Source organism: Canis lupus, chromosome 32 (assembly GCF_048164855.1).
Source record: "Canis lupus baileyi chromosome 32, mCanLup2.hap1, whole genome shotgun sequence".
In the NCBI taxonomy this organism is placed as follows: domain Eukaryota; kingdom Metazoa; phylum Chordata; class Mammalia; order Carnivora; family Canidae; genus Canis; species Canis lupus.
This window is the reverse complement of record NC_132869.1, coordinates 21,806,118-21,821,115: the sequence shown is the minus strand read 5'-3', so window position 1 is coordinate 21,821,115 and position 14,998 is coordinate 21,806,118. Positions and strand designations below refer to the sequence as shown.

The following is a 14,998-nucleotide window of genomic DNA, read 5'->3' as shown; positions in this document are numbered from 1 at the left end:
CTCGCCCACCGGCACGGATCCTTTTTGGAAATTAATATTTAAAAAAAAGCCGAGGACGCAGAGGGGAAGGTGGGGGCAAGAGGGAAGGCGAGATATACAGAAAGGGAGACAGAGCCCCAGAGCGAGAGGAAGGCAGGCGGGCAGGCGACAGTCGCCAGCAGCCGATGTGAAGACCGGACTGCGCGCGCCCTTCGCCGCCTCTGCCCGGCCTCATCGATGTTGTGTCCGCCGCCCGCTCGCCCGGATCACGATGAACGCGCAGCTGACCATGGAGGCGATCGGCGAGCTGCACGGGGTGAGCCATGAGCCGGTGCCCGCTCCTGCCGACCTCCTGGGCGGCAGTCCCCACGCGCGAAGCTCCGTGGCGCACCGTGGCAGCCACCTGCCCCCCGCGCACCCGCGTTCCATGGGCATGGCGTCCTTGCTGGACGGCGGCGGCGGCGGCGGCGATTACCACCACCACCACCGGGCCCCCGAGCACAGCCTGGCTGGCCCCCTGCACCCCACCATGACCATGGCCTGCGAGACTCCCCCAGGTATGAGCATGCCCACCACCTACACCACCTTAACCCCTCTGCAGCCGCTGCCGCCCATCTCCACCGTCTCGGACAAGTTCCCTCACCATCACCACCACCACCACCACCATCACCATCCGCACCACCACCAGCGCCTGGCGGGCAACGTGAGCGGTAGCTTCACGCTCATGCGGGACGAGCGCGGGCTGGCCTCTATGAATAACCTCTATACCCCCTACCACAAGGACGTGGCCGGCATGGGCCAGAGCCTCTCGCCCCTCTCCAGCTCCGGTCTCAGCGGCATCCACAACTCCCAGCAAGGGCTCCCTCACTATGCCCACCCGGGCGCCGCCATGCCCACTGACAAGATGCTCACCCCGAACGGCTTTGAAGCCCACCACCCGGCCATGCTCGGCCGTCACGGGGAGCAGCACCTCACCCCCACTTCGGCCGGCATGGTGCCCATAAACGGCCTTCCTCCGCACCACCCCCACGCCCACCTGAACGCCCAGGGCCACGGGCAGCTCCTGGGCACGGCCCGGGAGCCCAACCCTTCGGTGACCGGAGCACAGGTCAGCAATGGAAGTAATTCAGGGCAGATGGAAGAGATCAATACCAAAGAGGTGGCGCAGCGTATCACCACCGAGCTCAAGCGCTACAGCATCCCACAGGCCATCTTCGCGCAGAGGGTGCTCTGCCGCTCCCAAGGGACCCTCTCGGACCTGCTGCGCAACCCCAAACCCTGGAGCAAACTCAAGTCCGGCCGGGAGACCTTCCGGAGGATGTGGAAGTGGCTGCAGGAGCCGGAGTTCCAGCGGATGTCTGCGCTCCGCTTAGCAGGTGAGCGGGCCAAGGAGCTGGGCGCGTGGGGAGATGAGGGATTGGGGAAGTGAAGAGACCGAAGGAAGGAGGGAAAAAGAGAGCTGGGCACGCATCATTCCGTTCTCCTTTCCCTCAGGGTAGGCGGGGGGAGTAGTTCCCCGGGCCTGGAAAAGCCAGCGCACGGCTGCCAGGAGCAGACCGCCTCCTCCGGGACTCAGTGCATCGGGCTGTGGTAGGCTCCGGGAGCTGAGTGGTACGGCCTGGGCGTGTGCGGGGACGCATGTGTGCTCGGAGACGGTGCTGGAAGCGGTCACCGCCGGAGGCGAAGAGAAGCCACCCCCCCACCCCCGCACCTGGCGGCACACGGTGTGTGTGTCGCGTCTCAGTTAGGCACTCCGGGTTTGGGAAGAGGGAGGCGATGCGTGTGTGCAATTGCGCGCAAATGCTGTCAGCTAGTACCCCTGGCGTAGACCCCGGAGTTGGGTTGGAAAGTGACGGAGCCGCCCGCCCACGTTTGGCTGAACTTGGTGCGGCGACCCCCTCCCGCGCTCACTCTATTGGCGCGGGGCAGGGGTGGGAGGGATGCGGAGCACACTCTGAGGGCTCCGTAAAAGGCTCCGAAGCCGCGGGAAGGTGTGTGTTTGGCAACGAAGCTGTTTAAGAGTTAGCCCGCGTTCAGCCCTGGTAACCGGCTGTGGAAAGGAGAGGAAGGCAGACGGTTCGGAGGTAAGGGTGAGGGCAGCGGAGCAGCCAGGGAGCTTACGGCTGAGCCCACGGACCGCCTTTGCTGCCGACTCCTTTACGACTTCACATTTCGTTTTATTCCTCTGCATGATGTTTCGAATGAATCCCCATGCATGGGGATGGGAATGTGAACATGGCCCCCAAGTCTGTGAGCAGAGGTCTCGCGGCCCGAAACCCCGAGGTCCGGGCGTTTCCGAGTTGAGCGGGAAGGTCTGCGGGCGCTAGCAGCCCGCCGGCGCCTCGCCTGCTCAGCCCCTCTAGCCAAGGTGCAAGGGAGGCGCCGGGAAGCTAGCGAGGGGACCGCTTAGCCCCGGCCGAATCACACCAGAGATTTCAAGCTGATTCGGCGACCCCCGAGGGCAGAGGACACTCGGGGAGGTAGAGCCAAGGGCAGTCGAGGGCGGACACGGTTTGATGAGACCCCGCCGACTTGATTGACTCCTGGGTCCCTGCTACTCCCCCGCCCCAGCCTCAGCCTGGTGCCCTGGCCCGAGTCCTGGCGAAGAGAGAGGTAAAAGCCGGAATGAGGGTTTGTTAATTAACTGATCGTTCTCCATTAATTCGTCCCTGGAGAATGAGAGACAGTCAATCCGCTCAGAGCCGGGGGCACTGAGCCGTTTCACAGTCTAAAATCAAAGCGAGAGGCGAGAGCCCCCTCCCCCACCTCTTGCGGGCCAATGAGGAGCTAGAGGGAGGCAGGTGCCGGCGTGCCAGTGAGCCAGAAGCCGGAGCCGGAGCCGGAGCGGAAGCCACCCCAAAGCACTCCGTGGGTCTGGGCGCCGGTGGCCTCCCTCCCCGCGCCGTCCTGGAGGAGCCTCTGCCCCGCCAAGTTTTCAGTCCGAGCCCTGTGCCTACCGATTCCAAGCAAAATCCCCACGCAGGCTGTTGCAGCTTATGCCTGGAAGTCAGCGAAGTGGTGATAGGACAGGAAGGGTAAGGGAGAGGTTGACAGAGGTGCCCGCTGGGGCTCCCGCGAATCCATTCCCGAGCCCTGTGTGCATCCACCCTATCGCGTCCCACCTCTGTGAGCTGACCGAGACTCAAGGGCAGCTCAAGTTCCAGAAGGGGTGGGAGAAACAGATGCCCTTCTCCCCGACTGCTCCGCAGCTGCCGGCGCCCAAGGTAGTCAGTGCCTTTTGGCTGGCTCACCTCAGTCTAGCGCCCCGCTTCAGAACCTTGAACCCAGGCAGTGCTCACACAGGCTTACCAGTCGGGTGGGGAGAAATGGAGGTAAGGGGTGGAAATGAAGGGGGATTTCCCACCCAGGGAAGTATGTTACCACCTCCCCACACCTAGTGAAGGCACTTGATGGAGACTTCAATGACTGCCATTCCCCACTGCCCCCTGTCATGCCCTGGAAAGTCAGACTGACAGGTTCTGTTCAGAGACAACCGGCAGCCCTGGAAACCCGGCCTAGCGCGACCAGCGTGAGCCCTCTGACCTACTGGCGTGGGCGCCTCAGTACCGTTTGAAGGGGTAGCACTAGTACTGCCACCCTCCTATGGGAGGCGTGGGCTGCTTGCCAGCCAGGGCCAGCACTCCTGTACTCCCTGGACCCAGGAGGTCATCTAAGGGGTGACAGTCTGGCACCCAACAGCCTAAGGGGAGTCACGGTCGCCCGGGGCACGTGACTTTTTGGGGGTAGAAAAAAGGAAAATCAGAGACTCTAGCAGGGCTAGCTTTGGCGCCCAACCCCAAGTGGAATCCGCATCCTAAGACCCGGATGGAGCGTCGAATGTTTAATTTTCCTTTCTTTAACTTAATTGAAAGGGTGGGAAAGGCTGGCATGGGAGTTCTTGCAGAGTGAGCCTAACTGGGAGCAATCCATTACCCTGCAGGAACTACGACTTACTTTAAAATCACTGAAATCACTGAGTGGGTCCTTTAACATTTTCCTTTGGGGATGGGGTAAGGAGGGAGTGAGGCTGTTTCCTGAACTCTCCGAATCCAATTGCAGACTTACTCGCATTTCAGGTTACTTTGGCCAAGGCTGTGGGACATTGCCTCGACCTCCTCTCCTTCAGCCTTCACCTACAGAGGTGCCCCTTGCAGTTCGGCTCACTGTTGCACTAAAGACCCCTCAACCTTGTCCCTATCCCTTGGGGAGTTTCCTTCACTCCTTGGCGAAGAATGGCTTCTCCATGCTCTTTCTGGTTACACCAGGTGCCACGAAGCCTGTTGCAGGGTGTCAAAACCTCCACACTGGGCAGCATGCTTGGGGAGGTGCCTTCTCCTTACAAAATTATGTCAGCTTGGTAGAAGACAGGAGGAAATTCTCACTAAATTAACTACCTTTAAAAAAATCAATACGTGTTCCCTCAGTGTAATACTTGCTGCTGCCCCATTAAAGTACAGTACAACTAGGCTCCCTGCCGCATCTCATCCGAGGTGAGGTGGATGGGCTGGACTGTATGGGTGGGTGGGCGCCTGGCCTCTGACGTGGGCATCTATTAAGACTTGAAGAGATTAGTTTTCAATTAAAGATTTCAGAAGGCTTTGGCCACAGTAGGGAAGCTGTCAGCCTTTGAAGAGGCTGCAACACACACCCACCACAGAGTACAGCACAGTACCTCAGAACGCAGGAGGCAAGTCCCAGTGGGTTTGGGCAGGGGCAGGTGCTGGGCCTCTCTAACCCTAGGGTACCTGAAGGAAGGGTACCTCCAAACATCACTGGAGAGCCTATACCCGGGATTGTGCCCCCTTCCTGTCCGGAATTTGCCCCAGAATGGCCTGAAGGAGAGCCTGAGCCTGGGAGAGGGTGGGAGTGGGGGAAGGGATGTCCAGCCAGGAGGTGACCATGAGAAAGTCTCACAGGGACCAACCTGGACTGTGTTTGCCATAAGTGGCCTTGTGGTCTGGTTGATTGATAACTGGCCTCCACGCAAGTCCATTTGCTTTTTGTTAATATTTATCCCAGCCGGTGACATTTCAACTGTCCCGTTCCCCACCCCCTTCCCTAGGCCAAGTGAGCCAAGAAGGAGTGCTGTGCTGGGCCTTGGGAACCTCACTTCCCCAAATCTCAAAGACCCCCCAGCCAGGAGAAAAACCGGAACTGGGCATTTGGGACTCCAGAACTGAAAGGTTTCCTGGGCCCAAAAGAAGACACCAAGTAGACTGGTTCCCTCATGCCCCACTTCTCACACAGTGCAGCTGCTCCCAGCGGGCGGTTCTAACAAAGGGCCTGTGGGGCGCGGCCAACCACATCCGCTAGCTAGCAGCCCAGAAGCCAGAGGGACTGCCCAGGGTGGAGGGGAAGATGCACCTCCTCCAGAGGCTTGGTGTGGCCTCCTCCTGAATGTGCAGTGGTGGGGCAGCCAGTTATCAGGAAGAGTCCCAAAGAATCTTCATCCTCTCAGGGTGAATGGTGGCCATGTGCCCAGGAAGTTGGCTGGGCACCCCCACCCCAGCACACACACACACACACACACACACACACACACCAGCACAGCAGGATACCAAAAATTTTCACCCCAGTCACCAAAAAACTCTGCATGGGCCCTTCTCTGAGCCCATGCCTGACACCTTGAGGGCTGGGGGTCAATAGTTCCTTCTTGCAGTCCCCACTAGGGAGCACAAACCACAGTGAAGGGAGGAAGGAATGCCTAGTGTTAAGAAGTGTGCATATGGTGAAGTTTGGAGTTGACTGTTTGACGAGAGTAGGAAGACCTGCTTCTGACGCTTGAGGAGACCTGGTGGTTATTGTGTGGGGACTCTAGTGTCAGCACATGAAGGATGACTGCCTGAGACAAATAACCACATTCTGAAGACAGCTGGCTGTCCTGCCAGTGGGTGCAACCCCAAACCCCTTGGAAATGCCCAAAAGGTGATGAGGGTCAGTTAGAGTGACCCACTGGCCCCAGGGCTGTAGTGGTCACTAGAGACCCAGGCCCTGCCATAGCTACGTTTCACCTGAGACTTGGGACAGACTGTGCCAACAAAGCAGTTATATTGTAGCAGCAAAGCAACTCAAAGCCCAGGCTGCATCTTTCTTCATCTTCAAGCTTTGATCATCAGTGCCCTGCAGGGAGCTGGAATCTTGTCCTCCCAGATGCCCTCCATTGGGCTCACCTTCCCCCAGTAGCCTGATGGGCTGTGTGCTGCAGTAGCTCCGCACGCCCCCTGTGGGCTGCCACCGGCCGCCAAGCAAGCTCTTGGTTCAACATGCTATGGAGAGGAAAGGGATGCTTGCTATGGCTTTGTTTTTACATCCTTGTCCTAGTGATTAGCAAAACAATTATTTTTTGATAGAAAAGGGGTGGGAAGGAGAAATCTATCTTGGTCCTCACTGATGTCTAGGTATTACCCCATTGATGAAACAAAATTGCCATCCCCCCGCCAAAGTACACCCCAACTCTGACCTCTCTAAACAAGATGTGTATTTGGATTTTCTATCCAAATTATACTTTTGCTGGCATGTTTTTATCTGAGCAAAGCACGGTCAGCGTAGAGAAGGCAATCCTGTGTTGGAGGTTGCGGCTGGAGGATGTAGTACTGGGAACCTGGATTAGTGATTCCTTTGTTTTGTTGTTTCCCCCTCTAGCTAACTGACGGGGAGTCGGGGAGTCGGGAGGGAGGCTGCCCTGAGGCTTTGAGCTTGGAGGGCTTTGTGTCCTCTGGGTGGGGTGGGTGAAAGGGCCTCCGGAGGCCCACCAGCCCAGAGCCTTGGTGCGCCGTCAGGACCCTGGACAGGGCCCCGCCAGCGCCTGCCTGGTCGCGTTGTCTCCTCGCTGCTGGAAAGTGGGTAGGATGCCTTTGAAGAGTTGTACTAAGGAAGCAAAAACTAACAGCTAATATTCTGAAGTTTATGAGAAATCTCGAGGCCCCGCCAGGAATATACACCAGCACAGTCAAGTAATCAAAAAGATCAAACCTATCCTCGTCGATCAGATGATTGATCTTTTCTTCCCTCTCCCGCAGCTTTCTATGTATGTCTGAGTACATGCTCACACCTGCTTATAAAAATCGGAATTCGAGTCCCTATGGGTGTGACAGGGGTTGGATCATTAAGCTAAAACGTTCAATTCAGTCACTTTGATCCGTGCTGAGGAAAATCTATAGTCATCTCTAATCTACGAGGTCTTTAAGAAGGTTGTTACACGAGCTGTTTTGATGTCATCATTTCCACATTCATGGCAAATTCAGCTAATCAAAAAGACATTGCTACCCAAAGTTCTCAGAAGGAATAGTTCTTACAGAGTGTAACTGTAAAATTTATTCTTGATTTCCTTGTAAGAAAGAAAATCCTCAAGTCTGATGGAGTTGGGTAATTTAAAAAGAGGTTCTCTGTGTTTTGCTCCTCAAAATCCATAGTTAGAAGCCTTGCGCTTCAAGTAAGTGCTCAGTGCTTTTTGTGGACTCTGCATTTTGGAATAAACACTAACTTAATGCTTTAAATCAACCAAGGAGCCTTGATGGATTGGATGAGAAGTGGATAGTTTCATTTCAGTTAAAACAGCAGAATTTCCACACTTTTGGTAAAATGGAATGGTCCCCAGCCTAGGGTAGAAATAGAAGAAGGGTCTTATTGAAGTCATGGCAGTTAGGATAGATTTCTCATAATTCTGAATAAAAGTGTTCAACAAGTATTCATTAAATACTATTTTCATCATGTCTCTATTTAAATAAGATGAATAAGCACCTTTGGGAGAAGAAAACCACCTTATTTCTACATAAAAAGTGTCAGCCTCCTACAGTTCAGTAAAAAGAAAAAGCGGATTTCTAATGTGTATGAATTTACTGCACAATCATAAATCCCTATCTTCTACCAATAGATTTGCACAGGTTTTTATTTTGTGACAAGTAAGTTAATACCAATAAGGTTTAATTTCCTCTTGAAGTGATAAGATTGGATTACATGACTAGACCAGTCATAAGACAGTCTGATGATTTTGATACAAACATGGGAATTTATGTTTTACCACTGTGTCTTGATATAGAATCATCTATTGTTCCTCTCAAAAGATGTTACATTATCATAAAGTTGGAAAAAATAGCTTCTAGAATTTTTCTTCTCCTTTAGATGAAACAATTTGATAAAACAACAGCTGAACAGAAACCAGTCCTTGAAATACTACCCATCCAATTTTTCGTGGCATTTGATAAGAAGGAGCTTGTGTCTGTTGTGTATGTTCATTAGGTACTGAACTAGAACATAAATGTTCTCCTTTAATATTCTATTTCAGTGACTCCCACATCTTACTCCATGTTGGAATAACTTAGGGATTTTTACAAATATGATTCCTAGCTAAAACCCAGGGCACTGACCTAGGCATTGGGATTTTTAAGAACTCCGGTGATTTTAATGAGCAGCAGAGTTGAGGAGACACTAATTTATGTGGTAATTACTATTATTTTCCCTGTTTCTATGTTCATTAAGGTTACATAACTTATCTCTGGTAACACAACTGGAAAGCACTGGTACCCGGAACTCATCTTTCCCAGCTCAAAACCCTAGAACCCTCTTACTCTCCACGCTGTGCCTACTAGTACAGACCCACCAGATCAGTGGACCTAGAATGTGGAGATGTCTGACTTACTGTCATAAACACCTGACTAGAAAGTGTCTGCATAATAAACGTCTTGAAATTGGAGAGTCTTCCTCTGGGACTCTCAAGGAAAGTTACATATGGAAACTTATTTCTTTTTTACTCAAAACTTATAAGAGATACTTCTTATTGCTCTCTTTTTAAGAAGCAGCCAGAGGAAATGTAAGGCAGAATGAGAGGTAGACGTGGAACCCGAGTCTCCGTATCCATTTGTTCACTTAAACAATTATTGATGGGCAAGACCCAATGGTTAGATGTGTTCTGTGGGTAGGACTGGTCCATTGGGACTCCTGCCTGGAGGAGGGCCCAAAGGCCCAAACCTCCCATACTTTCAGGGCATTGGTGTTCTGAGATCTGTACTTGCACAGCAATTACATTTCTTTGCTTCAGATCAGTGCCTATATTGCTATTCCACGCTTGCCTGCTACTCATGTTTTAGGACTCCGCACTAAAAAATAATAATTTAAGTAAAACTCTGTGCACAAATTGGCAATCATCCAGAGGACAACTTACAATTTCCCTCAAACACTGGGTGTTTCCAGTTATCCATGTCTCTCATCTTCCTTCGCATATGCCATAGGGTACTCAGAATCGACAGTTTCTGAAATCACTACTTTCGTTTTTGCATCTGGTGATGATCTCATAGTCCCAAAGAGAGGTTATCAAAGGAACACAATAAACTATGAGCTTTTCGCTTTCTTTCCTGTCTTCTAAAACAGATCAATGGCAGGGGAAATTAAATAAATAAACGAGCGAAGCGCGCCACCTAGTGACCTCCGTGCTCACTGCAGATGAGGTGCGTGAGAGGAGTGGCTAACGCGATTCAAGTATTGATGGAGTCACAAAAATCGTTCATTAAGGCAATTTAATCTTTGCTATTAAATGTCCTTTCAATTCATTTGGGATAATTAAGATGCAGTTAAAGTGATTAAATTCTAATTACTTATGCTAGACAAAGACATATTTGTCACACTAATGCGGTTAACTAAGGACTCAGAAAGAAAGTTAACATTTACTTCAAATGATGCAACTGGAAAAATCAGTTCCTCTTTTCATCATTAATCCACCGAGCCGGGTGATTATGTAATGGCACTACAAGCTCATTAAGTAGGGGAAGTGCTGATTAAAATGACTGCTAGGAGGAAAACCTGAACCAGGAGCACCTCAATAGTTTGGTTAGCATCCCAAGCAAAATTTCATGGTGTTCTTTCCCTCCATGTCCCTCATCCCAAAGTAATAAGCAACTCCTGAGTTTTGTCATGACATTTTAAAAGGAGCATTTCAGAGAAAGCCCTTATTGTGAGCCTACAGACATTGTTATTTTTCAGTGCTAAAGGATATTTTTAAGTGCTAAATGGATGCTCAGCACAGGGAGGAGCTAGTCAGATGGGCTGGGAAGGGAACTCCTGGAGCACACACCTCCAGAATGAAGATTTCCACTGAAGGTTTCTGAGGCCACCTCCCTTCATGTAAGCACCCTTCATAGTAAGCAGTCCCTCCCCGCCTCCCTAGTTCCACTGCTACTGCCTTTGGTGCAGGAGGACAGATTCCTCTGCACAGGATCATGCCACATTTGATTATTATGCACACTCTGAAGACCGCTAAGTATATCTCAGGTGCAAATAAGTCTTATTCAGTATTCTTCTGCATGCTCATGTAAAGCCATCTGAGATTATAAACCATTAGGTTACTGAGGCTATTTTACTGTAATGCCCACAAACAGTTCCCAGCCTCTTTGATGGCTTAATTATAAGTGCTGGTTGGGACACCTGGGTGGCTCAGCATTTGAGCATCTGCCTTTGGCTCAGAACATGATACTGGAGTCCTGGGATTGAGTCCCACATCAGGCTCCCTGCATGGAGCCTGCTTCTCCCACTGCCTGTGTCTCTGCCTCTCTCTCTCTCTCCCTCTATGTCTCTCATGAATAAATAAATAAAATCTTTTTTAAAAAATTGTAAGTGCTGGAAAGAAGAAGATGAATTGAAACAACTGAATTTGAAGTTTGCCTTCCTCGAAAAAATGGCTTCCTAAGGCAGTGCTTAGCATTTGCCTGGTGTGGGGAGGATGATCTGAGGACAAAGGTGGTCAGTCATAAAATTGAGGATTATTTTTGCCAAGAGATAGGTGTCTTTTAGTACTATTAAATTTGTATACTCAAAATCATAAATGTGGAAATTGCATCTTTCCCCTCTATCCCATTGGAATTCAGTATTATCCTTGTTTCTTTCATATGTAAAGAAGATAAAGTTACTGAGTTCATCAGTCATATAAGTCAAACCACTACCTTTAAAAAAGAAATTGGCAATTATTTGGATACTTACAGTTATTATTAACTTAATAGATTATATTATACCATCTTACATTACTAAAACAAACAAATTAAAATTAAAAGCCCCGGACTAAGAATCAAAAGCCCCAGAGGCACGTTCTTCTTGTACTAATTAATTCAGAGAACTTGTCATTTACCCTTTCTGGGGCCTCAGTCTCCTAAAATATAGAATGAAGGATTTGGCCTCAGGGTCCTTCTAGGTCCTATTCTATGATTGATTGCCTTCTATGATGCCTGTGTGTCCATGGTAAAGTCTCTTGTCTTTATTAGTGCTCTGTCCCAAAGTCCAGATTCAACAAGGAAAGGTCTAGGGGCTCATCTCTTGGGCAAAGTCTCAGATCAGGCTCTACTGTCAGATGGTCAAGAGAAAGCAGCCCATCCAGTCAAGAGTGCTGGCTTCTGGCACAAATATCTTGCAGTTTAAGATCACAATTCCTGTGTCCTAATAATACAAGCCTTTTGCGAGGATTTGAATCAACAGGAATTCATATACTGCTGGAATGTAAATTGGGACCATTGCTTCAAAAGATAACTTGGTATTGCCTTATAAACTTGAACTTACACCTATCCAGTGGTTTTAACTCTTTGGTATATACCCTAGGTAAACTCAGAGATGCTCCTGGAAATGTGTACAAGACCATAGCAGAATTATTCTTAAGATCAAAGAAGCCAGAAACATCCCAAATGTCCATTGACAAGGAATGCATAAATTGTGATGTATTCATATGATGCAGTAGCATACTACCATGAAAATGAATAAACACAGCTATATACAACAGCATAGTTGAGTCTCAAGAACACTGTTGAATAAAATAAACAAAAAAAGCTGTGGAAGATCTCATAAGAACAATATTGCTTTTCCAAAGCCCAAAAGCAAGCAGTGCTGAACAATTTATTGTTTAGAGATACATAAGCACATGGTAAAGCTATTTAAAAAAAAAAAACAAATGAATTAATAAACTCACATTCCAGAATATAGCTATGTACTATTAAGGGAAGGTCAGAAGATAAGCAGCTTTATAAGGCAGTTATATTGTAGTTCTTTTGTTGGATGCTGCCTTCACAAATGTTCATTTTCTTACTAGGCTTCCTATCTTAAATATATGTATTAGAGATCCCTGGGTGGCGCAGCGGTTTGGCGCCTGCCTTTGGCCCAGGGCGCGATCCTGGAGACCCGGGATTGAATCCCATGTCGGGCTCCCAGTGCATGGAGCCTGCTTCTCCCTCGGCCTGTGTCCCTGCCTCTCTCTCTCTCTCTCTCTCTCTCTCTGTGTGACTATCATAAATAAATAAAAAAATTAAATATATGTATTATTCCTGGAGGTAAATACTATTTAATTTTAACATTGAGGAGGAAAAAGACTGTTTTTTTCCTCTGGTTTCCCAATCCAAACAGCTTGGCCCAAACAAACCCCACAGCATTTGTACACAGTTCCTAGCCATGTACTACATGTCAGCCCTCTTAGAAATTATGTTCTACCAATTGTGGACAGGACATAAGAAGTGAAAGAGGATGTTTATAGCAGCATTATATACAATAGCTAAATTATGGAAATGACCCAAGTATTCTTTGACTGATCAATAGATAAAGAAGATGTGGTATGGGGGCACCTGGGTGGCTCAGTTGGTTAAGCATCCAACTCTTGATTCAGCTCAGGTCATGAGATCAAGCTCCATGCCAGGCATACTGGGCATCTCCCCTCCTCATGCACTCTCTAAAAATAAATAAAAATTTTTTAAAAGATGTGGTATGTACATACAATGAAATATTACTCAGCCATAAAAAAGAATGAAATCTTGCCATTTTCAATGACATGGATGGAGTTAGAGAGTATTATGCTAAGTGAAATAAGTCAGTCAGAGAAAGACAAATACTATATGATCTCACTCATATGTGGAATTTAAGAAACAGAACAAATGAGCAAAGGAGAGAAAAAAGAGAGAGGCAAACCAAGAAACAGACTCATAACTAGAGAAAAAATAATGATTACGAAAGGGAAGGCAGATGGGGAAATGGGTGAAACAGATGATAGGGATTAAGAAGGGCACTTGCTGTGATGAGCACCAGGTGTTGTATGGAAGTGCTGAATCACTATATTGTACATCTGAAACTACTATTAAACTGTATGTTAACTACTGAAATTTAAATTAAAAGTTTTTAAAAAGTGAGAGAGGAAATTTCATTAGATATGGAAAGTGGGGTTTGTTTTTCATTCCTTTGAGCACCAGCTACAGCACTAAATGTGCTCAGTACTGGGAATGGCATATACAGCAGACTTGTCCCTGAGGACACACAGTCTAGTGGGGAAGAGAAACAAATAGCTGTTCATTTCCTTCTTGATTGTTTTGTGTGTGTGTGTGTGTGTGTGTGTGTGCATGAGCACTCCCAAGAAAGAAGTTTGGGATGTGATGAAAGGACAATTTTGAAGATCTGGAAAATGAATAGGACTGGAGTCAGAAATGAAAGAAAAGGCCCCCATGCAGAGAGAATGACAGTATGTGTGGATGTCCTGGCCAAAATATTTTTTGCAGATTTCTAGAATCTGAATTATTACATAGCTGAAAGCTTGTTTCTTCCCTAGCACAGCTAAGTGACATAATACCTTCCCATCAGTAACAAAAGTGTTCTCCAAGGCTGTGGTTTTTAGTGCTGGGGAGGAGTGGGCAGAGGATTTTACATTCCTCCAAGGGAGCAAATCAGATTGGTGGAGAAAGGGGGGAAGAAAATGTGCATTGGTTAAAAAGTTTCCCAGGTGAGGGGCACCTAGGTGGCTCAGGTGCTTGAGCATCCAACTCTTGGTTTTGACTTGGGCCATGCTCTTATGGGGCATGAGATTGACAAGCCCCAATTCAAGCCCAGTGTGGAGCCCCCCCAGTCTGCCATCCAGCCCCCCACATGGAACCCCACTTCCAGTTCCTGGGGCCTTGCTCCTCACGGAGTCTGCTTGAGGATTCTCTCTCTGCCCTCTCCCCACCCCCCACCCTCATGCTCTTTCTTTCACACACACACACACACACACACACACACACACAAAAATTAAGAAAAAGCTTCCCAGGTGATTCTTTTACTTTTTTAAAGATTTTATTTACTTATTTTTTACAGATATAGATATACAGATATACAGATACAGATATAATATATAGTGGAATGAAGTTGTCAGATGTGTGCTTTTAAAAGAAAACTTGAGTAAAATAATAGACTATCAATAACAAGAAACTAGCTAGGAAGGGTGGAAATAGATTATGAGGGTCTGATTGTATGTCATGGTCAACAGAGTTGAAAAAAATGGGTGAGCAAAATTTGAGCGATCGATCTCTCAAAATTGAGAAGACATTGTGGAGAGCAAAAGTGAGAGAGGAACTGACTCATATGGTTCTGATTTGGGAAGCTGGGTGCTTAGATATACCTTTAGCCATAGGGTAGCTGTGTTGATGTGAATATAAAGATAGAACATTTCAGAATAGCCCACAACTGTCAAGCATATTCTTAAGAGAGGTGAGCTCTCTAGCATCCACACAAATTTGAGATGTAAAATGGGGTAAATTGCCTCTTCCTCACAGGAACATGTTACTTAATGGAGGAGACATGATGTTAGCATCGTGCTATGGTGAAGATTGTGCGTTCAGTCCTTTAGGTCTGGTTTTTATTTCCCAGTGTTGGTGGGCAGTGATGGGTGCTTTCATTCCAACCAGCTGCCTGCCATTGGGTATATAAGAGCCTTGAAGAACCAGTGTCAGACCCCAAATCTGTTCCTGCTGGTAGAGAAACAAAAGGAATCCCCTGTAATAGTAGATCAGGAGCCCTCTGTCTAAAAGCAAAGACAATAGGGGAGGGTATAGAAGCACAGAAATGTGGGAGGGCAGATAGGTGTTGGCAAGTCTTGATTTTTGTCACATCCACATTAGTCTGGGATGGGAACTACCCATTCCAGAGTCAAACTTTGGCTTGTCTCTAATCTAGTTTACACAGTTGTTACCCCATGAGCCCCAAATTTTTTAGAATTATTTTTAATTGTTTATTTTTGAGTATGTAGTATGTATAT

The 14,998-nt window shown here is 48.3% G+C and overlaps 1 protein-coding gene across 1 annotated transcript in view; it reads left to right on the top strand.

The window, feature by feature from the left end:
* ONECUT1 (one cut homeobox 1) overlaps window positions 1–14,998 on the top strand; it is a 37,935-nt gene continuing 22,937 nt past the window's right edge. Inside the window, exon 1 of the mRNA XM_072808571.1 lies at window positions 1–1,355. Within this exon, the coding sequence (XP_072664672.1) occupies window positions 251–1,355 (1,105 nt within the window). The 5' untranslated portion in view covers window positions 1–250. The remainder of the gene's footprint in view (window positions 1,356–14,998) is intronic.